Here is a 26,159-nt window from a genome sequence, read left to right on the forward strand (position 1 = left end):
GTACCAGGTAATACCATGGCTATATACAGGGAGTACCAGGTAATACCATGGCTATATACAGGAAGTATCAGGTAATACCATGGCTATATACAGGAAGTACCAGGTAATAACATGGCTATATACAGGGAGTACCAGGTAATAACATGGCTATATACAGGAAGTACCAGGTAATAACATGGCTATATACAGGGAGTACCAGGTAATAACATGGCTATATACAGGAAGTACCAGGTAATAACATGGCTATATACAGGAAGTATCAGGTAATAACATGGCTATATACAGGAAGTACCAGGTAATAACATCGCTATATACAGGAAGTATCAGGTAATAACATGGCTATATACAGGAAGTATCAGGTAATAACATGGCTATATACAGGAAGTACCAGGTAATAACATGGCTATATACAGGGAGTACCAGGGAATAACATGGCTATATACAGGGAGTACCAGGTAATACCATGGCTATATACAGGGAGTATCAGGTAATACCATGGCTATATACAGGGAGTACCAGGTAATAACATGGCTATATACAGGGAGTACCAGGTAATACCATGGCTATATACAGGGAGTACCAGGTAATACCATGGCTATATACAGGAAGTATCAGGTAATACCATGGCTATATACAGGAAGTACCAGGTAATAACATGGCTATATACAGGGAGTACCAGGTAATAACATGGCTATATACAGGAAGTACCAGGTAATAACATGGCTATATACAGGAAGTACCAGGTAATAACATGGCTATATACAGGGAGTACCAGGTAATAACATGGCTATATACAGGGAGTACCAGGTAATAACATGGCTATATACAGGAAGTACCAGGTAATAACATGGCTATATACAGGAAGTACCAGGTAATAACATGGCTATATACAGGGAGTACCAGGTAATAACATGGCTATATACAGGGAGTACCAGTACCGAGTTTTTTGTCTTATTTCTTGTTTGATTCACAATAAAAAATATTTTGCATCTTCAAAGTGGTAGGCATGTTATGTAATTCCAGGTTGTATGGCAACAAAATAGGAAAAATGCCAAGCCACTGTAGGCCTACTGCTGCATTGGCCTAAAGGCTAGGAGTTCCATGCGCTCATTTCTAACATGGCTGATCGTTTCCTGTAGTCCACGATCAGCTCCTTTGTCTTGCTGACGTTGAGGGAGAGGTTGTTGTCCAGGCACCACACTGCCAGGTCTCTGACCTCATCCCTATAGGCTGCCACATCGTCGTCAGTGATCAGGCCTACCACCGTCGTGTCATCAGCAAACTTGATGGTGTTGGAGTCATTCGCGGCCACACAGTCGTGGGTTAACAGGGATTACAGGAGGGGACTAAGCACACACCCCTGAGGGGCCCCCGTGTTGAGGGTCAGCGTGGCAATTGTGTTGTTGCCTACCCTCACTGCCTCGGGGCGGCCCATCAGGAAGTCCAGGATCCAGTTGCAGAGGGAGGTGTTCAGTCCCAGGGTCCTGAGCTTATTGATGAGCTTGGAAGGGCACTATGGTGTTGAATGCTGAGCTGTAGTCAATAAACAACATTCTTGCATAGGTGTTCCTTTTTTGTCCAGGTGGGAAAGGGCAGTGTGGAGTGCAATAGATTGCATCATCTGTGGATCTGTTGGGGCGGTATGAGAATTGGAGTGAGTCCAGGGTGTCTGGGATTATGGTGTTGATGTGAGCCAATACCAGCCTTTCAAAGCACTTCATGGCTATTGATGTGAGTGCTACGGGCGGTAGTCATTTAGGCAGGTTACCTTGACGTTCACGGGGACTACAAACCGGGTCATGGCTAGGTTGAAAATGTCAGTGAAGACACTCGCATGCTCTGAGTACGCGTCCTGGTATTCCGTCGGGCCCCGCGGCCTCCCACTGTCTCCAGCAGGCCAGGAGGATGTTGCTCTGAGTACGCGTCCTGGTATTCCGTCTGGCCCCGCGGCCTCCCACTGTCTCCAGCAGGCCAGGAGGATGTTGCTCTGAGTACGCGTCCTGGTATTCCGTCGGGCCCCGCGGCCTCCCACTGTCTCCAGCAGGCCAGGAGGATGTTGCTCTGAGTACGCGTCCTGGTATTCCGTCGGGCCCCGCGGCCTCCCACTGTCTCCAGCAGGCCAGGAGGATGTTGCTCTGAGTACGCGTCCTGGTATTCCGTCTGGCCCCGCGGCCTCCCACTGTCTCCAGCAGGCCAGGAGGATGTTGCTCTGAGTACGCGTCCTGGTATTCCGTCGGGCCCCGCGGCCTCCCACTGTCTCCAGCAGGCCAGGAGGATGTTGCTCTGAGTACGCGTCCTGGTATTCCGTCTGGCCCCGCGGCCTCCCACTGTCTCCAGCAGGCCAGGAGGATGTTGCTCTGAGTACGCGTCCTGGTATTCCGTCTGGCCCCGCGGCCTCCCACTGTCTCCAGCAGGCCAGGAGGATGTTGCTCTGAGTACGCGTCCTGGTATTCCGTCTGGCCCCGCGGCCTCCCACTGTCTCCAGCAGGCCAGGAGGATGTTGCTCTGAGTACGCATCCTGGTATTCCGTCTGGCCCCGCGGCCTCCCACTGTCTCCAGCAGGCCAGGAGGATGTTGCTCTGAGTACGCGTCCTGGTATTCCGTCTGGCCCCGCGGCCTCCCACTGTCTCCAGCAGGTCAGGAGGATGTTGCCATAGTAACTAACGCTGAAAAACAGGACCATGTGGCTTTGGAAACATTCAAATTCAACCAGCAAAATCAACATTAAGAAAACTGAGATTGTAGATCAGCATAATAAAATGAACAAGAGAAGTACATTAGATTGTATAGCCTAGAAGTACATTAGATTGTATAGCCTAGAAGTACATTCGATTGTATAGCCTAGAAGTACATTAGATTGTATAGCCTAGAAGTACATTAGATTGTATAGCCTAGAAGTACATTAGATTGTATAGCCTAGAAGTACATTAGATTGTATAGCCTAGAAGTACATTAGATTGTATAGCCTAGAAGTACATTAGATTGTATAGCCTAGAAGTACATTAGATTGTAAAGCCTAGAAGTACATTAGATTGTATAGCCTAGAAGTACATTAGATTGTATAGCCTAGAAGTACATTAGATTGTATAGCCTAGAAGTACATTAGATTGTATTGCCTAGAAGTACATTAGATTGTATAGCCTAGAAGTACATTAGATTGTATAGCCTAGAAGTACATTAGATTGTATAGCCTAGAAGTACATTAGATTGTATAGCCTAGAAGTACATTAGATTGTATAGCCTAGAAGTACATTAGATTGTATAGCCTAGAAGTACATTAGATTGTATAGCCTAGAAGTACATTAGATTGTATAGCCTAGAAGTACATTAGATTGTATAGCCTAGAAGTACATTAGATTGTATAGCCTAAAGTACATTAGATTGTATAGCCTAGAAGTACATTAGATTGTATAGCCTAGAAGTACATTAGATTGTATAGCCTAGAAGTACATTAGATTGTATAGCCTAGAAGTACATTAGATTGTATAGCCTAGAAGTACATTAGATTGTATAGCCTATGTAAACTATGTTCCCTGTGTTTCAGTGGTGAGTCTGGAGCAGGAAAGACAGAGAGCACCAAGTTGATGCTGCAGTTCCTAGCTGCTGTGAGCGGGCAACACTCCTGGATAGAACAACAGATACTGGAGGCCAACCCTATACTGGAGGGTAAGAGCATGGATGGATGGATGGATGGATGGAGGATGGATGGATGGATGGATGGAGGATGGATGGATGGATGGATGGATGGATGGATGGAGGATGGATGGATGGATGGATGGAGGATGGATGGATGGATGGATGGATGGATGGAGGATGGATGGATGGATGGATGTGGATGGAGGATGGATGGATGGATGGATGGATGGATGGAGGATGGATGGATGGTGATGGATGGATGGAGGATGGATGGATGGATGGATGGATGGAGGATGGATGGATGGATGGATGGATGGATGGATGGATGGATGGAGTGGATGGATGGATGGATGGATGGATGGATGGATGGATGGATGGTGATGGATGGATGGATGGATGGATGGATGGATGGATTCATTCATTCATTCATTCATTCATTCATTCATTCATTCATTCATTCAGCAGACTGGGATCTTGTTGCACCAGAATAATGAATGAATGTGATTTGAATCTGCTCTCCCTGGACCTGTGGTCCCTTCCTAATGAAAGGTTGTTTTTCTATTCTACCTTATAAATATACTGCAACTTCTGCTCTTCTTTCAGCCTTTGGTAATGCCAAAACCATCCGCAACGACAACTCCAGTCGCTTCGGGAAGTACATAGACGTTAACTTCACTAAGGGCGGGGCCATCGAAGGGGCTAAGATAGAGCAGTACCTGCTGGAGAAATCCCGCGTCTGCAGACAGGTAGGAGACGTGGATGGCATCCGTACGTTTCTGTGGGAATGGGAATAAATACGTGTTACAGCTAAAGGTGGCGAATTCAAACTTCCACTTAGTTGTTCTCAGTGGCGTACAAGCAACGGATCTGTGTTGAAACGTATCTCGTAGCAGAACAGCAATGATCAAAATGCTCAAAATTCATTTACAAAACCTCTGATCATTTATTTGCCTTTGTGTACCTGACTTTTGTTCACAGAATACTAACACATTGTTTTCATCGGAAGAGAAATGTGTGCCGTTGTGTTCACTGTTTCCATCGACCAGTAAATACTACTGCACGACATGCTAAACCATCCCATCAGTGTCATACCATAAACGATACATGGGAAGATCTAGGGAATGGGGACTGTCTAATTGTTAGGATTCTTTACAATATCGCGGAAAATGCAGGGAAGTAGTCCCGTGTAGCTCAGTTGGTAGAGCATGGCGCTTGCAACGCCAGGGTTGTGGGTTCGATTCCCACGGGGGGACCAGTATGAAGAAAAAAAATGTATGTACTCACTAACTGTAAGTCGCTCTGGATAAGAGCGTCTGCTAAATGACTAAAAATGTGATGTAATGAAATAATTTGGATGACTTCTAAGCAGCTTTGGGTTATCCTCACATGCACAGCCAACGCTGCTTTTTCCATTTACATACTGTACAGACATTAAACACTGGACGGTTTCTTTTATACAGTTGTTCACACTGTGTATTCATATAGTGTATTCTTGACATAGCTCATTCTAATATATCTACTGTACATTGCATTGTGTTACTCTGAAAGTAATGTCCCATAATTCTGCACCTTTGGATAGTTGTACTTCCAATTTTGATCATCATGATTTAGTGACTGCAAAGAAAATTTATAGATTTTTAAAAGACTTTCTGTTTTGTCTGCTTGGACTCAAGAGATGAGTATAGTTGCTTTAATCTTTTAGCATGTGTATTTATGTTTTGAGAAGGCAGATACATTTTGAAAACCCATTTACGGTAAAAGACCACAGTTCTGTATCTTGTGGACTCTGTTTTGAATAATGACAACATTGTTCCGAAAAATGCATGTACACGATTGAGAAAAACTGTAAGTCGAATTTTCACTCTCCCATTGACATCATTGCATGACTAAGTGAAAATTCGACTTAAGTGGAAGTTCGCCCCCAAGTTTTGCAGATAATTTCGGGTGGTTAGTAAGTATTGTTTGTATGTGCAGGCCCATAGAGGAAGTGTGTTCTGTGTGTTGTGATTGTGTTTGTATGTGCAGGCCCCTGAGGAGAGGAACTACCACATATTCTACTGTATGTTGATGGGGATGCCTGCTGAACAGAAGAAGATCCTGTCTCTAGGCAACGCCTCCGAGTACAACTACCTCACCATGGTAACAACCACACACATATCTATATAGTAGCTACCTCACCATGGTAACAACCACACACATATCTATATAGTAGCTACCTCACCATGGTAACAACCACACACATATCTAAATAGTAGCTACCTCACCATGGTAACAACCACACACATATCTAAATAGTAGCTACCTCACCATGGTAACAACCACACACATATCTATATAGTAGCTACCTCACCATGGTAACAACCACACACATATCTAAATAGTAGCTACCTCACCATGGTAACAACCACACACATATCTATATAGTAGCTACCTCACCATGGTAACAACCACACACATATCTATATAGTAGCTACCTCACCATGGTAACAACCACACACATATCTATATAGTAGCTACCTCACCATGGTAACAACCACACACATATCTATATAGTAGCTACCTCACCATGGTAACAACCACACACATATCTATATAGTAGCTACCTCACCATTGTAACAACCACACACATATCTATGTAGTAGCTACCTCACCATGGTAACAACCACATACATATATATATAGTAGCTACCTCACCATGGTAACAACCACACACATATCTATGTAGTAGCTACCTCACCATGGTAACAACCACATACATATATATATAGTAGCTACCTCACCATGGTAACAACCACACACATATCTAAATAGTAGCTACCTCACCATGGTAACAACCACACACATATCTAAATAGTAGCTACCTCACCATGGTAACAACCACACACATATCTATATAGTAGCTACCTCACCATGGTAACAACCACACACATATAGTAGCTACCTCACCATGGTAACAACCACACACATATCTAAATAGTAGCTACCTCACCATGGTAACAACCACACACATATCTATAAAATAGCTACCTCACCATGGTAACAACCACACACATATCTTTATAGTAGCTACCTCACCATGGTAACAACCACACACATATCTATAAAATAGCTACCTCATCATGGTAACAACCAAACACATATCTAAATAGTAGCTACCTCACCATGGTAACAACCACACACATATCTATAAAATAGCTACCTCACCATGGTAACAACCACACACATATCTATATAATAGCTACCTCACCATGGTAACAACCACACACATATCTATATAGTAGCTACCTCACCATGGTAACAACCACACACATATCTATATAGTAGCTACCTCACCATGGTAACAACCACACACATATCTAAATAGTAGCTACCTCACCATGGTAACAACCACACACATATCTAAATAGTAGCTACCTCACCATGGTAACAACCACACACATATCTATATAGTAGCTACCTCACCATGGTAACAACCACACACATATCTAAATAGTAGCTACCTCACCATGGTAACAACCACACACATATCTATATAGTAGCTACCTCACCATGGTAACAACCACACACATATCTATATAGTAGCTACCTCACCATGGTAACAACCACACACATATCTATATAGTAGCTACCTCACCATGGTAACAACCACACACATATCTATATAGTAGCTACCTCACCATGGTAACAACCACACACATATCTATATAGTAGCTACCTCACCATTGTAACAACCACACACATATCTATGTAGTAGCTACCTCACCATGGTAACAACCACATACATATATATATAGTAGCTACCTCACCATGGTAACAACCACACACATATCTATGTAGTAGCTACCTCACCATGGTAACAACCACATACATATATATATAGTAGCTACCTCACCATGGTAACAACCACACACATATCTAAATAGTAGCTACCTCACCATGGTAACAACCAGACACATATCTATATAGTAGCTACCTCACCATGGTAACAACCACACACATATCTATATAGTAGCTACCTCACCATGGTAACAACACATAGACATACAGTGCCTTCAGAAAGTATTCAGACCCCTTGACTTTTTCAAAATTTTGTTACGTTTCAACCTTATTCTAAAATTGATTAAATAAAACATTTTCCTCATCAATCTACACACAATACCACATAATGAGAAAGCAAAAACAGGTTTCTAGACATTTTTGCAAATGTATTAAAAATGTAAAACAGAAATACCTTATTTACATAAGTATTCAGACCCTTTGCTATGAAATTGAGCTCAGGTGCATCCTGTTTCCATTGATCATCCTTGAGATGTTTCTTCAACTTGATTGGAGTCCACCTGTGGTAAATTCAATTGATTGGACATGATTTGGAAAGGCACACACCTGTCTATATAAGGTGCACAAACTGAGCAATCGGGGGAGAAGGGCAAGGGCCTTGGTCAGGGAGGTGACCAAGAACCCGATGGTCACTCTGACAGAGCTCCAGAGTTCCTCTGTGGAACCTGGAGAAGGACAACCATCTCTGCAGCACTCCACCAATCAGGTCTTTATGGTAGAGTGGCCAGACGGAAGCCACTCCTCAGTAAAAGGCACATGACAGCCCGCTTGGAGTTTGCCAAAAGGTACCTAAAGACTCTCAGACCATGAGAAACCAGATTCTCTGGTCTGATGAAACCAAGATTGAACCCTTTGGCCTGAATGCCAAGCGTCACGTCTGGAGGAAACCTGGTACCATCCCTACGGTGAAGCATGGTGGTGGCAGCATCATGCTGTGGGGATGTTTTTCAGCAGCAGGGACTGGGAGACTAGTCAGGATCGAGGGAAGGATGAACGGAGCAAAGTACAGAGAGATCCTTAGTGAACACCTGCTCCAGAGCGCTCAGGACCTCAGACTGGGGCGAAGGTTCACCTTCTAACAGGACAACAACCCTAAGCACACAGCCAAGACAACGCAGGAGTGGCTTCGGGACAAGTCTCTGAATGTCCTTGAGTGGCCCAGCCAGAGCCTGGACTTGAACCTGATCAAACATCTCTGGAGAGACCTGAAAATAGCTGTGCAGCGACGCTCCCCATCCAACCTGACGGAGCTTGAGAGGATCTGCAGAGAAGAATGGGAAAAACTCCCCAAATACAGGTGTGCCAAGCTTGTAGCGTCATACCCAAGAAGACTTGAGGCTGTAATTGCTGCCAAAGGTGCTTCAACAAAGTACTGTGTAAAGGGTCTGAATACTTATGTAAATGTGATATTTCCGTTTTTTTTCTTCTAAAAAACAGTTTTTGCTTTGTCATTATGTGGTATTGTGTGTAGATTGATGTGGGAAAAAAATCATGTAATCAATTTTAGAATAAGGCTGTAACGTAACAAAATGTGGAAAAAGTTCAGGGGTCTGAATACTTTCTGAAGGCACTGTATTTCTTTTAACAGATGTTATATACATGTATATGTATTGTGTTTATGGACATCATTGGTTCTACTACGAACACATCACTCTCACACTGGAATGGGATTAACTTCGATCCCTAATGCATACCAGTGTTGCACATGTATGAATTACAAATTATGAATGGATAATTGTTAATTGATCTAAATGGGGACCAGGTCTGAGATGCATCAGTATCATGTTTTTCTGAGCCTGGTTGTTGTTGTTCTGCGTTGCCAGGGTAACTGCACCAGTTGCGATGGGCGTGATGACATTAAGGAGTACGCCCACTTCCGCTCGGCCATGAAGATCCTGATGTTCTCTGAGAATGACTCCTGGGAGATCAACAAGTTACTGGCTGCTTTACTCCACCTGGGAAACGTTGTCTTTGAAGGTCAGGAACAGGGAGGAGAGTTTTATGTCTTTGAAGGTCAGGAACAGGGAGGAGAGTTTTATTTCTTTGAAGGTTTGGAACAGGGAGGAGATTTTTATTTCTTTGAAGGTTTGGAACAGGGAGGAGATTTGTATTTCTTTGAAGGTTTGGAACAGGGAGGAGATTTTTATTTCTTTGAAGGTTTGGAACAGGGAGGAGATTTGTATTTCTTTGAAGGTCTGGAACAGGGAGGAGGGTTTTATGTATTTGAAGTTTGAAACAGGGAGGAGGGTTTTATGTCTGTGAAGGTCTGGAACAGGGAGGAGGGTTTTATGTCTGTGAAGGTCAGGAACAGGGAGGAGGGTTTTATGTATTTGAAGTTTGAAACAGGGAGGAGGGTTTTATGTCTGTGAAGGTCTGGAACAGGGAGGAGGACTTTACCCTAACCTATCCTCTCTCCTGGTCTAGGATTGGGACTTTGGACCTACTACTGTAATAAGGTTGAGAAAAACATGATGTGAGGAATCACAGAGTAGAGCCATGGTGTGGGCCTGTTGGGGAAGGAGACATTTAGAGGTAGAGCCATGGTGTGGGCCTGTTGGGGAAGACATTTAGAGGTAGAGCCATGGTGTGGGCCTGTTGGGGAAGAAGACATTTAGAGGTAGAGCCATGGTGTGGGCCTGTTGGGGAAGGAGACATTTAGAGGTAGAGCCATGGTGTGGGCCTGTTGGGGAAGGAGACATTTAGAGGTAGAGCCATGGTGTGGGCCTGTTGGGGGAGACATTTAGAGGTAGAGCCATGGTGTGGGCCTGTTGGGGAAGGAGACATTTAGAGGTAGAGCCATGGTGTGGGCCTGTTGGGGAAGACATTTAGAGGTAGAGCCATGGTGTGGGCCTGTTGGGGAAGGAGACATTTAGAGGTAGAGCCATGGTGTGGGCCTGTTGGGGAAGGAGACATTTAGAGGTAGAGCCATGGTGTGGGCCTGTTGGGGAAGGAGACATTTAGAGGTAGAGCCATGGTGTGGGCCTGTTGGGGAAGGAGACATTTAGAGGTAGAGCCATGGTGTGGGCCTGTTGGGGAAGACATTTAGAGGTAGAGCCATGGTGTGGGCCTGTTGGGGAAGACATTTAGAGGTAGAGCCATGGTGTGGGCCTGTTGGGGAAGGAGACATTTAGAGGTAGAGCCATGGTGTGGGCCTGTTGGGGGAGACATTTAGAGGTAGAGCCATGGTGTGGGCCTGTTGGGGAAGAAGACATTTAGAGGTAGAGCCATGGTGTGGGCCTGTTGGGGAAGGAGACATTTAGAGGTAGAGCCATGGTGTGGGCCTGTTGGGGAAGAAGACATTTAGAGGTAGAGCCATGGTGTGGGCCTGTTGGGGAAGGAGACATTTAGAGGTAGAGCCATGGTGTGGGCCTGTTGGGGAAGGAGACATTTAGAGGTAGAGCCATGGTGTGGGCCTGTTGGGGAATAATACATTTAGAGGTAGAGCCATGGTGTGGGCCTGTTGGGGAAGAAGACATTTTTGCATTTCCAATCCATTGGGCCGCTGAAGGACCTACTTTAACTGACTTCCTTATCTTTGATCCTTCCAGCCACCATTTTGAGTAATCTGGAGAGCTGTGACGTCACGATGTCAAATCATTTCAACATGGCCAGCAAACTTCTGGAGGTAAGCCTGTCACTAGCCTCAATCCCAGACGTTCTAGGTTTTTTCCATACCCCCAAAACTGCTTTCAGTTCTCGAGAATACGAAGGGTACACAAGAAAATGGTGTGATATCTGTTAGCTCCAGACTAACCTGTCACTGTCCTCGGTGATGTCCCTCTCTGTTTGTGGTCCAGGTGGACCCTAACCTGTCACTGACCTCTGTGATGTCCCTCTCTGTTTGTGGTCCAGGTGGACCCTAACCTGTCACTGACCTCTGTGATGTCCCTCTCTGTTTGTGGTCCAGGTGGACCCTAACCTGTCACTGTCCTCTGTGATGTCCCTCTCTGTTTGTGGTCCAGGTGGACCCTAACCTGTCACTGACCTCTGTGATGTCCCTCTCTGTTTGTGGTCCAGGTGGACCCTAACCTGTCACTGTCCTCTGTGATGTCCCTCTCTGTTTGTGGTCCAGGTGGACCCTAACCTGTCACTGTCCTCTGTGATGTCCCTCTCTGTTTGTGGTCCAGGTGGACCCTAACCTGTCACTGTCCTCTGTGATGTCCCTCTCTGTTTGTGGTCCAGGTGGACCCTAACCTGTCACTGTCCTCTGTGATGTCCCTCTCTGTTTGTGGTCCAGGTGGACCCTAACCTGTCACTGTCCTCTGTGATGTCCCTCTCTGTTTGTGGTCCAGGTGGACCCTAACCTGTCACTGTCCTCTGTGATGTCCCTCTCTGTTTGTGGTCCAGGTGGACCCTAACCTGTCACTGTCCTCTGTGATGTCCCTCTCTGTTTGTGGTCCAGGTGGACCCTAACCTGTCACTGTCCTCTGTGATGTCCCTCTCTGTTTGTGGTCCAGGTGGACCCCAAGGCCCTGGAGAAGAGTCTGACCCAGCGCTCCTTCATGACCTCCAGGGAGAGTGTGACCAAACCCCTCACCTCAGCCCAGGCCATGGACGGCAGAGACGCGTTTGTCAAGGTGAGGCTGGTACCACTTGCTGTCTTGTTTGTACTGTCTTGCCAAATTGAGTGCCAGTGACCATAGGAGTTGGCAAGACAGCACGAACAGGTCTGGGACCAGGCTAGGTAATGACCATAGGAGTTGGTAAGACAGCACAAACAGGTCTGGGACCAGGCTAGGTAATGACTATAGGAGTTGGTAAGACAGCACAAAGGTCTGGGACCAGGCTAGGTAATGACCATAGGAGTTGGTAAGACAGCACAAAGGTCTGGGACCAGGCTAGGTAATGACCATAGGAGTTGGTAAAACAGCACGAACAGGTCTGGGACCAGGCTAGGTAATGACCATAGGAGTTGGTAAGACAGCACAAACAGGTCTGGGACCAGGCTAGGTAATGACCATAGGAGTTGGTAAGACAGCACAAAGGTCTGGGACCAGGCTAGGTAATGACCATAGGAGTTGGTAAAACAGCACGAACAGGTCTGGGACCAGGCTAGGTAATGACTATAGGAGTTGGTAAGACAGCACAAACAGGTCTGGGACCAGGCTAGGTAATGACCATAGGAGTTGGTAAGACAGCACAAACAGGTCTGGGACCAGGCTAGGTAATGACTATAGGAGTTGGTAAGACAGCACAAACAGGTCTGGGACCAGGCTAGGTAATGACTATAGGAGTTGGTAAGACAGCACAAACGGGTCTGGGACCAGGCTAGGTAATGACTATAGGAGTTGGTAAGACAGCACAAACAGGTCTGGGACCAGGCTAGGGGACAGCATCTGCTCTTACTAAGACCATAATATATCTGGAGCTTAAATCAGACACTCTTCTTTGGGAACCTTTCAGTCATGGGGTAAAAATAGAAACATTATCATCTCCGATGCTTGGCTATAATACAATTCTGTCTGTTAGATAATGTGTGATAATATGTGATAATGCATTATAACAATGATAATACTGTATGATAATGTACTTCATTCTCCCCCTAGGCCATCTATGGTAGACTGTTTGTCTGGGTGGTGGGGAAGATCAACAAGGCTGTGTTCAAGCCTCCTCCTGAGGACACTAAACACGTCAGACAGTCTATCGGTCTGCTGGACATCTTTGGCTTCGAGAACTTCAACAAGAACAGGTCTGTACCATCACAACATATTTCATTCATTCCTGTGGGAGGATTAAGGTTGCAAAATTCCAGTAACTTTTGCAAAATTCCCAGATTTTCTTGAAATTCCGTTTGGAGGATTCCGGAATTGGAGAAAAGTTACCAGAATTTTACAACCTTAGGGGGGGATGAAAGTCAGTCACCCTTTATGACTTTACTCTAGCTCCCTAAAGTCAGTCACCCTTAGTGACTTTACTCTAACTCCCTAAAGTCAGTCACCCTTAGTGACTTTACTCTAACTCCCTAAAGTCAGTCACCCTTAGTGACTTTACTCTAACTCCCTAAAGTCAGTCACCCTTTATGACTTTACTCTAACTCCCTAAAGTCAGTCACCCTTAGTGACTTTACTCTAACTCCCTAAAGTCAGTCACCCTTAGTGACCTTACCCTAACTCCCTAAAGTCAGTCACCCTTAGTGACTTTACTCTAACTCCCTAAAGTCAGTCACCCTTAGTGATCTTACCCTAACTCCCTAAAGTCAGTTACCCTTAGTGACTTTACTCTACCTCCCTAAAGTCAGTCACCCTTTGTGACTTTACTCTACCTCCCTAAAGTCAGTCACCCTTAGTGACTTTACTCTAACTCCCTAAAGTCAGTCACCCTTAGTGACCTTACCCTAACTCCCTAAAGTCAGTCACCCTTAGTGACCTTACCCTAACTCCCTAAAGTCAGTCACCCTTAGTGACTTTACTCTAACTCCCTAAAGTCAGTCACCCTTAGTGACCTTACCCTAACTCCCTAAAGTCAGTCACCCTTAGTGACTTTACTCTACCTCCCTAAAGTCAGTCACCCTTTGTGACTTTACTCTACCTCCCTAAAGTCAGTCACCCTTAGTAACTTTACTCTAACTCCCTAAAGTCAGTCACCCTTAGTGACTTTACTCTAACTCCCTAAAGTCAGTCACCCTTAGTGACTTTACTCTACCTCCCTAACGTCAGTCACCCTTAGTGACCTTATCCTAACTCCCTAAAGTCAGTCACCCTTAGTGACTTTACTCTAACTCCCTAAAGTCAGTCACCCTTAGTGACTTTACTCTAACTCCCTAAAGTCAGTCACCCTTAGTGACTTTACTCTAACTACCTAAAGTGTGTCGACCATTCTTTTGATTATTGTGTGGGTTGTTTGCTTGTTTCGTTGTAGTTTTGAGCAGCTGTGTATCAACTTCGCCAACGAGCAGCTGCAGCAGTTCTTCGTGAAGCATGTCTTCAAGCTGGAGCAGGATGAGTACGCCTGCGAGAACATCGTCTGGAAGCACATTGAATACAACGACAACCAGAGAACACTGGACGTGCTGGCCAACAAGTCTCTTAACATCCTGGCACTTATCGACGAGGAAAGCAACTTCCCCAAGGTACCCAGCTTCCGCCCTGCACTTTAAGACTGCGTCACAAAGGGCCTTGTATTCCCTACATAGTGCACTACTGCCCATAGGGCTCTCGTCAATAGAAGTATACTACAGTATGTACAGAATACGAAGACATTTGGGATGCAAACTAATTCGGTGGTTCTCAAATGTTTTGGTTACTGTTCCCCAATTACATTTTGCTCTGAAGTACCCCCCTCGTGTGCAACTGATTATAAGGCCTATGTTCTTATGAGTCTTCCCAAATACCCCCTGTGGATAGGCCAGGTACCCCAAGGGTACTAGTAACCCAGGTTGAGAACCATAGCTCTAATGTACAAGTGAGGCCCTGTGACAGACTAGCGTCCTGTCTAGGGGGTGTATTTGTACATCAAGCTGCCTCAAGAAATAGTCTCCTACCATATGGGCCGTTCTGGCTCGGACAAGTGAAAGGTCCTAACTCTTCTGTTCTTTGTTCTGTTGTGTGTGTGTGTGTGTGTGTGTGTGTGTGTGTGTGTGTGTGTGTGTGTGTGTGTGTGTGTGTTTGTGTGCAGGGTACAGATACTACCATGATCAACAAGATGAACCAGGTACATGGGAAGGGCGATGTCTATATTCCCCCTAAAAACAACCACGACACGCAGTTTGGAATCCAGCATTTCGCTGGGGTGGTCCACTACGATTCAAAAGGTATTCTAAAGATTTCTGAGACGCGTACTTTGTATTGCTATAATCTAAACTGTAATGATTTAATATCAAATCAAATTGTATATGTCACATGCTTCGTAAACAACAGGTGTAGACCAACAGTGAAATACTTACTTACGGGTCCTTCTCAACAATACAGAGAGAAAGAAAATAGAGAAATCATAGAACAGTAAAACACGTAATAATAAAAGTAGTAATAGATAAACAATGAGTACCGATAACTTGGCTATATACACGGGGTACCAGTACTGAGTCAATGATAACTTGGCTATATACACTGGGTACCAGTACCGAGTCAATGATAACTTGGCTATATACACTGGGTACCAGTACCGAGTCAATGATAACTTGGCTATATACACTGGGTACCAGTACTGAGTCAATGATAACTTGGCTATATACACGGGGTACCAGTACCGAGTCAATGATAACTTGCCTATATACACTGGGTACCAGTACCGAGTCAATGATAACTTGGCTATATACACTGGGTACCAGTACCGAGTCAATGATAACTTGGCTATATACACTGGGTACCAGTACCGAGTCAATGATAACTTGGCTATATACACGTGGTACCAGTACCGAGTCAATGATAACTTGCCTATATACACTGGTTACCAGTACCGAGTCAATGATAACTTGGCTATATACACTGGGTACCAGTACCGAGTCAATGATAACTTGGCTATATACACTGGGTACCAGTACCGAGTCAATGATAACTTGGCTATATACACTGGGTACCAGTACCGAGTCAATGATAACTTGGCTATATACACGGGGTACCAGTACTGAGTCAATGATAACTTGGCTATATACACGGGGTACCAGTACCTTGTCAATGATAACTTGGCTATATACACTGGGTACCAGTACAGAGTCAATGATAACTTGGCTATATACACTGGGTACCAGTACCGAGTCAATGATAACTTGGCTATATACACTGGGTACCAGTACCGAGTCAATGATAACTTGGCTATATACACTGGGTACCAGTACCGAGTCAATGATAGCTTGGCTATATACACTGGGTACCAGTACAGTCAATGATAACTTGGCAATATACACTGGGTACCAGTACCGAGTCAATGATAACTTGTCTATATACACTGGGTACCAGTACCGAGTCAATGATAACTTGGCTATATACACGGGGTACCAGTACAGAGTCAATGATAACTTGGCTATATACACTGGGTACCAGTACCGAGTCAATTATAACTTGGCTATATACACTGGGTACCAGTACCGAGTCAATGATAACTTGGCTATATACACTGGGTACCAGTACCGAGTCAATGATAACTTGGCTATATACACTGGGTACCAGTACCGAGTCAATGATAACTTGGCTATATACACGGGGTACCAGTACCGAGTCAATGATAACTTGGCTATATACACTGGGTACCAGTACAGAGTCAATGATAACTTGGCTATATACACTGGGTACCAGTACCAAGTCAATGATAACTTGGCTATATACACTGGGTACCAGTACAGAGTCAATGATAACTTGGCTATATACACTGGGTACCAGTACCGAGTCAATGATAACTTGGCTATATACACTGGGTACCAGTACCGAGTGAATGATAACTTGGCTATATACACTGGGTACCAGTACCGAGTCAATGATAACTTGGCTATATAAACGGGGTACCAGTACAGAGTCAATGATAACTTGGCTATATACACGGGGTACCAGTACCGAGTCAATGATAACTTGGCTATATACACGGGGTACCAGTACAGAGTCAATGATAACTTGGCTATATACACCGGGTACCAGTACCGAGTCAATGATAACTTGGCTATATACACTGGGTACCAGTACCGAGTCAATGATAGCTTGGCTATATACACTGGGTACCAGTACAGTCAATGATAACTTGGCTATATACACGGGGTACCAGTACAGAGTCAATGATAACTTGGCTATATACACTGGGTACCAGTACCGAGTCAATGATAGCTTGGCTATATACACTGGGTACCAGTACAGTCAATGATAACTTGGCAATATACACTGGGTACCAGTACCGAGTCAATGATAACTTGTCTATATACACTGGGTACCAGTACCGAGTCAATGATAACTTGGCTATATACACGGGGTACCAGTACAGAGTCAATGATAACTTGGCTATATACACTGGGTACCAGTACCGAGTCAATGATAACTTGGCTATATACACTGGGTACCAGTACCGAGTCAATGATAACTTGGCTATATACACTGGGTACCAGTACCGAGTCAATGATAACTTGGCTATATACACTGGGTACCAGTACCGAGTCAATGATAACTTGGCTATATACACGGGGTACCAGTACCGAGTCAATGATAACTTGGCTATATACACTGGGTACCAGTACAGAGTCAATGATAACTTGGCTATATACACTGGGTACCAGTACCAAGTCAATGATAACTTGGCTATATACACTGGGTACCAGTACAGAGTCAATGATAACTTGGCTATATACACTGGGTACCAGTACCGAGTCAATGATAACTTGGCTATATACACTGGGTACCAGTACCGAGTCAATGATAACTTGGCTATATACACTGGGTACCAGTACCGAGTCAATGATAACTTGGCTATATACACTGGGTACCAGTACCGAGTCAATGATAACTTGGCTATATACACGGGGTACCAGTACAGAGTCAATGATAACTTGGCTATATACACTGGGTACCAGTACAGAGTCAATGATAACTTGGCTATATACACGGGGTACCAGTACAGAGTCAATGATAACTTGGCTATATACACTGGGTACCAGTACCGAGTCAATGATAACTTGGCTATATACACGGGGTACCAGTACCGAGTCAATGATAACTTGGCTATATACACGGGGTACCAGTACCGAGTCAATGATAACTTGGCTATATACACTGGGTACCAGTACCGAGTCAATGATAACTTGGCTATATACACGGGGTACCAGTACTGAGTCAATGATAACTTGGCTATATACACTGGGTACCAGTACCGAGTCAATGATAACTTGGCTATATACACGGGGTACCAGTACCGAGTCAATGATAACTTGGCTATATACACGGGGTACCAGTACAGAGTCAATGATAACTTGGCTATATACACTGGGTACCAGTACCGAGTCAATGATAACTTGGCTATATACACTGGGTACCAGTACCGAGTCAATGATAACTTGGCTATATACACTGGGTACCAGTATCGAGTCAATGATAACTTGGCTATATAAACGGGGTACCAGTACCGAGTCAATGATAACTTGGCTATATACACGGGGTACCAGTACAGAGTCAATGATAACTTGGCTATATACACTGGGTACCAGTACAGAGTCAATGATAACTTGGCTATATACACGGGGTACCAGTACAGAGTCAATGATAACTTGGCTATATACACTGGGTACCAGTACCGAGTCAATGATAACTTGGCTATATACACGGGGTACCAGTACCGAGTCAATGATAACTTGGCTATATACACGGGGTACCAGTACCGAGTCAATGATAACTTGGCTATATACACTGGGTACCAGTACCGAGTCAATGATAACTTGGCTATATACACGGGGTACCAGTACTGAGTCAATGATAACTTGGCTATATACACTGGGTACCAGTACCGAGTCAATGATAACTTGGCTATATACACGGGGTACCAGTACCGAGTCAATGATAACTTGGCTATATACACGGGGTACCAGTACAGAGTCAATGATAACTTGGCTATATACACTGGGTACCAGTACCGAGTCAATGATAACTTGGCTATATACACTGGGTACCAGTACCGAGTCAATGATAACTTGGCTATATACACTGGGTACCAGTACCGAGTCAATGATAACTTGGCTATATACACTGAGTACCAGTACCGAGTCAATGATAACTTGGCTATATACACGGGGTACCAGTACCGAGTCAATGATAACTTGGCTATATACACTGGGTACCAGTACAGAGTCAATGATAACTTGGCTATATACACTGGGTACCAGTACCGAGTCAATGATAACTTGGCTATATACACTGGGTACCAGTACAGAGTCAATGATAACTTGGCTATATACACTGGGTACCAGTACCGAGTCAATGATAACTTGGCTATATACACTGGGTACCAGTACAGAGTCAATGATAACTTGGCTATATACACTGGGTACCAGTACAGAGTCAATGATAACTTGGCTATATACACTGGGTACCAGTACCGAGTCAATGATAACTTGGCTATATACACTGGGTACCAGTACCAGGGGTATGAGGTAATTGAGGTAGATACTGTGTACAACTATTAATAAAGTGACAGATAGTAAATTGTAGCACCAGCGTATGTGATGAGTCAAAAAGTTACTGCAAAAAGGGTCACTGCAGATAGTCCGGGTAGCTATTTGGTTAACTTTTTTACTAACAAGTTAGCAGTCTTATAGCTTGGGAGTAGAAGCTGTTCAGGGTCCTGTTGGTTCCAGACTTGGTGCACCGGTACCGCTTACCTTGCGGTAGCAGAGAGAACAGTCTATGGCTTGGGTGGCTGGAGTCTTTGACAATGTTTTGGGCCTTCCTCTGGCACCGCCTGGTATAGAGGTCCTGGATGGCAGGTAGCTTGGCCCCAGTGATGTACTGGGCAGTACGCACTACCCTCTGTAGCGCCTTGCGATCGGATGCCAAGCAGTTGTCATAACAAGCGGTAATGCAGCCAGTCAAGATGCTCTCAATGGTGCAGCTGTATAATGTTTTTGAGGACCTGAGAGCCCATGCAAAATCATTTCAGCCTCCTGAAAGGGAACAGGCGTTGTCGTGCCCTCTTCACAACTGTGTTGGTGTGTTTGGACCATGATAGATCCTTAGTGATGTGGACACCGAGGAACTTGAAGCTCTCAACCCGCTCTACTTCAGCCCCGTCGATGTGAATGGGGGCGTGCTCTGCCCTCTGTTTACTGTAGTCCACAATCAGCTCCTTTGTCTTGCTCATGTTGAGGGAGAGGTTGCTGTCCTGGCACCACGCTGCCAGGTCTCTGACCACCTCCCTATAGGCTGTCTCATCGTCGTCGGTGATCAGGCCTACCACTGTCGTGTCGTCGGCAAAGTTAATGATGGTGTTGGAGTCGTGCGCGGCCTTGCATTCGTGGGTGAACAGGGAGTACAGGAGGGGACTGAGCACGCACCCCTGAGGAGCCCCCGTGTTGACGGTCAGCGTGGCGGATGTGATGTTGCCTACCCTCACCACCTGGAGGTGTCCCGTCAGGAAGTCCAGGATCCAGTTGCAGAGGGAGGTGTTTAATCCCAGGGTCCTTAGCTTAGTGATGAGCTGGGAGTGCGCTATGGTGTTGAACTCTGTGCTGTAGTCAATGAACAGCATTCTCACGTAGGTGTTCCTTTTGTCCAGGTGGGAAAGGGCAGTGTGGAGTGCAATAGAGATTGTGTCATCTTTGGATCTGTTGGGGCGGTATACAAATTGGAGTGGGTCCAGGGTTTCTGGGATGATGGTGTTGATGAGAGCTATGACCAACTTTTTTCAATGCATTTCATGGCTACAGATGTGAGTGCTATGGGTCGGTAGTAATTTAGACAGGTTACCTTGGCGTTCTTGGACACAGGGACTAACGTGGTCTGCTTGAAACATGTAGGTATTACAGACTGGTTCAGGGAGAGGTTAAAAAATGTCAGTGAAGACACTTGCCAGCTTGGTCAGCGCATGCTCTGAGTACGTGTCCTGGTAATCCGTCTGGCCCTGCGGCCTTGTGAATGTTGACCTGCTTAAAAGTCTTACTCACATCGGCTACGGAGAGCGTGATCACATAGTCATCCGGAACAGCTGGTGCTCTCATGCATGCTTCAGTGTTGCTTGCCTCGAAGCGCGCATAGAAGTGATGCGGCCTTGTGAATGTTAACCTGTTTTAAATGACAGTTTCTACCTGTACCACTTCACCACTTTACTTATTTGTAGTGAAAACCTGCCCAATACTTCTATATATAACCTGTATGTTCTTGGCTGTGTCCCAAATGGCACCCTATTCCCGACATAGTGCACCACCCTATGGGTCCTTGTCAAAAGTAGTGCACTATAGAGGGAAGAAGGTGCCATTTGGGATGCACGCTAGTATAATCTTGTTATTTAGGTTTCCTTGACAAGAACCGAGATGCTCTGAGCACTGACCTCATCCAACTGGTGGCGACGTCGTCCAATAAGCTGCTGACGCAGGCATTCCAGAATGAGCTCTCCTCCAATAGCGTGATAGCCAGCGCCAACCCCAAGATGTTCATCACTCCCAAGAACTCTCTACGGGTCAGTGGAGCCCTGAGAAAATCCCCTGGGGGTGCTGGGAAACCCTGGAGGAGCTTCAATATACACAGATACTCAGTGGGAAAAGATGGTTGAAATTATGTCATTATCTGGTTGAAATTATGTCATTATCTGGTTGAGATTATGTCATTATCTGGTTGAAATTATGTCATTATCTGGTTGAAATTATGTCATTATCTGGTTGAAATTATGTCATTACCTGGTTGAAATTATGTCATTATCTGGTTGAAATTATGTCATTATCTGGTTGTAGTGGTAGTGATGTAATATCAACTAGCATTGCCCACTGCGTAGTAGGCCAGTTCGGTTTAATTTGCTGCAATTTGCATAGTCATATTTCTCTCCCTCACAGCCTCTTCAGCCTTTTCCTCTCTCTCTCTCTATAGCAGCAAGCGGCTGATGCTAAGAAGCGTGTTCCTACGTTGAGTGGTCAGTTCAGACAGTCCCTAGATTCCCTGATGAAGACCCTGACAGTCTGCCAGCCCTACTTCATACGCTGCATCAAGCCCAACGACTTCAAGAAGCCCATGGTACGTCAGGAGGGTTTTAATCGCAGAGATACTCTTAAGTTGGGCTCCCGAGTGGCGCAGCGGTCTAAGGCACTGCATCTTAGTGCTTGAGGCGTCACTACAGACCGAGTGGCGCAGCGGTCTAAGGCACTGCATCTCAGTGCTTGAGGCGTCACTACAGACCCCCCTGGTTCGAATTCCAGGCTGTATCACAACCGGACGTGATTTGGGAGTCCCATAGGGCGGCGCACAATTGGCCCAGCGTCGTCCGTGTTTGGCCGTCATTGTAAATAAGAATTTGTTCTTAACTGACTTGCCTAGTTAAATAAAGGTAAAATAAAATAAAAATTAGTTATAATATGTAATCATATTGTTTTAATACAGTCACCTTAAACCATGAGAGCTGTGTTGAAATGTCTGTCCCTTAACTTGTGTTTATTTTTTATCTGAAACCGTTCATAGTACTCTTATCATATTTCGAAACCTCTGAATACTCTGCCTGATAACGTAGTGGTTATGTAACAGACATCATGCTGCTTGCTTAACAGTGTATCTTCTTCGATCACAAACCCTCAATTCAAGTCAGTTACAGTTACTATGCTGGTAACTCCATTGCCCTGTCCGCACATTTGTTTTTTTTTCTCTCATTTGACCTCCACGTTATGACCGAGAGCTGTGTGTATCCGTCCCTGTTTTAGCTGTTTGACAGAGAGCTGTGTATCCGTCCCTGTTTGACAGAGAGCTGTGTATCCGTCCCTGTTTTAGCTGTTTGACAGAGAGCTGTGTATCCGTCCCTGTTTTAGCTGTTTGACAGAGAGCTGTGTATCCGTCCCTGTTTGACAGAGAGCTCTGTATCCGTCCCTGTTTTAGCTGTTTGACAGAGAGCTGTGTATGCGTCAGCTGCGCTACTCTGGGATGATGGAGACCATTAGGATCAGGAAGGCTGGCTATCCCATCCGCTACACCTTCGATGAGTTCCTGGAGCGATACCGCGTGCTGCTCAAGACCACCCTCTGTGACCCCAAAGTGGTGAGAAGAAATGTTTCAGATGTTGTTGTTGTTGTTTATTGTTTATTGCATCACTGCAACTTAACTCCATCTCGTGGCTCAACCACAGAAAACATGTTTGTTGTTTAAATCTGATAGCCAAATATCTTCATAACTTGGCATGTGTAGAGCCCCATGAGAGAATGTGTTGCTTTTACAGGAGACACTACAGAAATGCGCCGAATGCATCTGTGAGACCGCTCTTGCTGGACACGAGGGTGACTGGAAGACTGGCAAGACAAAGATATTTTTGAAGGTAACAATCAATTGTTCAGCTGACCTTTTTTAGGTTTCATCCCTAGCGTAGTGGTCTATCCGGGGTTTGAAGGATGGAAGGTGGAGTAAAAAGAGCTGTCTCTCATTTCCAGGACTTCCATGACACTCTACTGGAGCTGGAGAGAATGAAGGAGTTGAACGAGAAAGCCCTGCTGATCCAGAGGGTGCTGCGAGGCTACAAGCATCGGTATGATATCAGGCCAAGCAGCTGGATGTACAGTCTATGGTGGGGGGGGTGGGGGCCAAGGCATCACTATATATCGCCGTCCTAAATGGCATCCAATTCCCTACATAGTGCACTTCTTTTGACCGAAGCCCTATGACCCCTGGTCAAAAGTAGTGCACTATACAGGGAATAGGGTGCCATTTGGGATGCAGGCTATGGTAGTCTCAAATCAAATTGTATTTGTCACATACACGTGTTTTAGCAGATGTTATTGCGGGTGTAGCGAAATGCTTGTGCTTCTAGCTCCGACAGTGCAGTAATATCTAACAATTTCACAACATATACCCAATACACACAAAACTAGTAAGGAACGGAATTTAAGAATATGTACATATATGGACAAGCAATGACAGAGCGGCATGGACTAAGATACAGTAGAATATTATAGAATAGAATACAGTGTATACATATGAGATGAGTAGTGCAAGATATGGAAACATTATTAAAGTGACTAGTGTTCCATTTCTTAAAGTGGCCAGTGATTTCAATAGGCAGCAGCAGCCTCTAATGTGCTAGTGATGGCTATTTAACAGTCTGATGGCCTTGAGACAGAAGCTGTTTTTCAGTCTCTCGGTCCCAGCTTTGATGCACCTGTACTGACCTCGCCTTCTGGATGATAGCGGGGTGAACAGGCAGTGGCTCGGGTGGTTGATGTCCTTGATGATCTTTTTGGCCTTTCTGTGACATCGGGTGCTGTAGGTGTCTTGGAGGGCGGGTAGTTTGCCCCCAGTAATGCGTTCGGCAGACCGCACCACCCTCTGGAGAGCCCTGCGGTTGTGGGCGGTGCAGTTGCCGTACCAGGCGGTGATACAGCCCGACAGGATGCTCTCAATTGTGCATCTGGAAAAGTTTTAGGTGCCAAGCCAAATTTCTTCAGCCTCCTGAGGTTGAAGAGGCTCTGTTGCGCCTTCTTCACCACGCTGTCTGCGTGGGTGGACCATTTCAGATTGTCAGTGATGTGTACGCCAAGGAACTTGAAGCTTTCTTGTTGTTATGTAATGTGACAGTCCATTGAGATGTCTTCGTCTTCTAAATGTCACCCTGTAGGAGACAGTTCCTGAGACAGAAGTCCTCGGCGCTGGTCATTCAGAAACACTGGAGAGGCCACAAAGGTAGAAAGCTGTACAGAGTGGTGAGTTACTGTGGATCACAAGCTTTTAACTTATCCAAACCATCCAGAACACAGTTAAACATAATGACGTAGCACCAAAAAAAAATACACTTCTATCAAAATATACCATCTATCTAAATATACCATCTATCTAAATATACCATCTATCTAAATATACCATGACACTGTTGTGTGATATGGTTTCTGACATTTAACCTTTCACCTTCTCATACCACCGGAGGTGTGCAGTTATTTCCCCGACAATGCACATTCTGTTGTGCTTAAGTGCATACATATAAGGAGGAGGTTTTGTGAACGACCTATGCTCCCCCACAAAGAGCAAATGGGTTTAAGCCAAGCTTACATATAACCCATTTATGGTTTTTCTCTCCTCCAGGTCCAGCTGGGTTTTGCTCGTCTGCAGGCGAAGGTCCGAGCCCGCCAGCTGCAGTACCACTACCAGCAGAAGAGGGCCGCTGCGGTCCTGCTCCAGGCCCAGTCACGGGGGTACCTGGCCAGAAAGGAGTGGCAGAGGAAGAGGCAGGCGGTGGTCCTCCTGCAGGCTAACACCAGGGGCATGCTGGCTAGGAAGCAAGTGAAGAACATGAAGAGAGGCGTAAGAAGACCTCACCTTTTCAATATGCTACGTTCACCGTTCAGTATTGATCTCTTAAACGTTAAGTCCTCTATTTAGGGGACTTTGAGCAGTCCTGGACCGGTTCCAACCAACATTTTGTTTGTGTGTACAGAGCGCTCTGTGAACCGCGCAACATCAATTGCTGTGTTCACTCCGGGACCGCTCTGGTTGTCCCGCTTCGCATGCTGTTCTCCGCTCTCATCTGAGATGCAGTACGTGAAATCTGACACCTCATTTGCATAGGGAGCGACGCGTCACATTTTCTGGCCTATCCAGACAAAGGATCGAGCTTCCTTGGCTGTGAACCTCGAAGCTCCGTTTTACAATATTATATATGAAACGGGAGACTCTAGCGATAGCAGCAAACACGGTCTCATCTCACTGGATTTAGAGCTCTCAACAGGAATAATACTAAATCATGTTGTAGAATTTTAAACAAGACAACTTTCTCTTGGTCACAGAGCGACAAAATAATATCTTGCTTAAAGCTGAAGTTGCAATGAGTCAGTAGACATTTGAATGGTGTCTCTGCGTCGCTCAGAGGACGCCGGGCACAAAATGCTCTGTCATCCGTTATATGAAATGGTGCCAATTGTGTACTGTCACTAAGTATAGTAATATATATTTTCCAGTTCTAGAGAAAGGTGAAATCGTATATATAATAATTTGATTGTTACCGCGTTTAGAAAGCATTTCAAACATTTCAAGCCCTATTCTCCCACTTTTGTTGAAAAGGAAAATAAACGTGATTTTTCATATGTTCACATTTTTTATAATATTTGTACT

The 26,159-nt window shown here is 45.1% G+C and overlaps 1 protein-coding gene across 1 annotated transcript in view; it reads left to right on the plus strand.

The window, feature by feature from the left end:
* The window catches only part of LOC311117432 (unconventional myosin-VIIa-like), a gene marked incomplete at both ends in the record, with an annotated part of 81,862 nt that overhangs the window by 6,802 nt on the left and 48,901 nt on the right, over nucleotides 1–26,159 (plus strand). Inside the window, 16 exons of the mRNA XM_084192364.1 lie at nucleotides 3,545–3,666; nucleotides 4,240–4,382; nucleotides 5,662–5,775; nucleotides 9,297–9,450; nucleotides 11,022–11,098; nucleotides 11,931–12,050; nucleotides 13,020–13,162; nucleotides 14,332–14,542; nucleotides 15,088–15,223; nucleotides 21,383–21,549; nucleotides 21,954–22,097; nucleotides 22,947–23,105; nucleotides 23,284–23,379; nucleotides 23,492–23,586; nucleotides 24,673–24,757; nucleotides 25,134–25,352. Coding sequence (XP_084048490.1) covers nucleotides 3,545–3,666; nucleotides 4,240–4,382; nucleotides 5,662–5,775; nucleotides 9,297–9,450; nucleotides 11,022–11,098; nucleotides 11,931–12,050; nucleotides 13,020–13,162; nucleotides 14,332–14,542; nucleotides 15,088–15,223; nucleotides 21,383–21,549; nucleotides 21,954–22,097; nucleotides 22,947–23,105; nucleotides 23,284–23,379; nucleotides 23,492–23,586; nucleotides 24,673–24,757; nucleotides 25,134–25,352 — 2,185 coding nt within the window. The remainder of the gene's footprint in view (nucleotides 1–3,544; nucleotides 3,667–4,239; nucleotides 4,383–5,661; nucleotides 5,776–9,296; nucleotides 9,451–11,021; nucleotides 11,099–11,930; nucleotides 12,051–13,019; nucleotides 13,163–14,331; nucleotides 14,543–15,087; nucleotides 15,224–21,382; nucleotides 21,550–21,953; nucleotides 22,098–22,946; nucleotides 23,106–23,283; nucleotides 23,380–23,491; nucleotides 23,587–24,672; nucleotides 24,758–25,133; nucleotides 25,353–26,159) is intronic.

This window comes from Coregonus lavaretus, assembly GCF_964263955.1.
Source record: "Coregonus lavaretus genome assembly, contig: HAP1_SCAFFOLD_1941, whole genome shotgun sequence".
Taxonomy (NCBI): Eukaryota; Metazoa; Chordata; class Actinopteri; order Salmoniformes; family Salmonidae; genus Coregonus; species Coregonus lavaretus.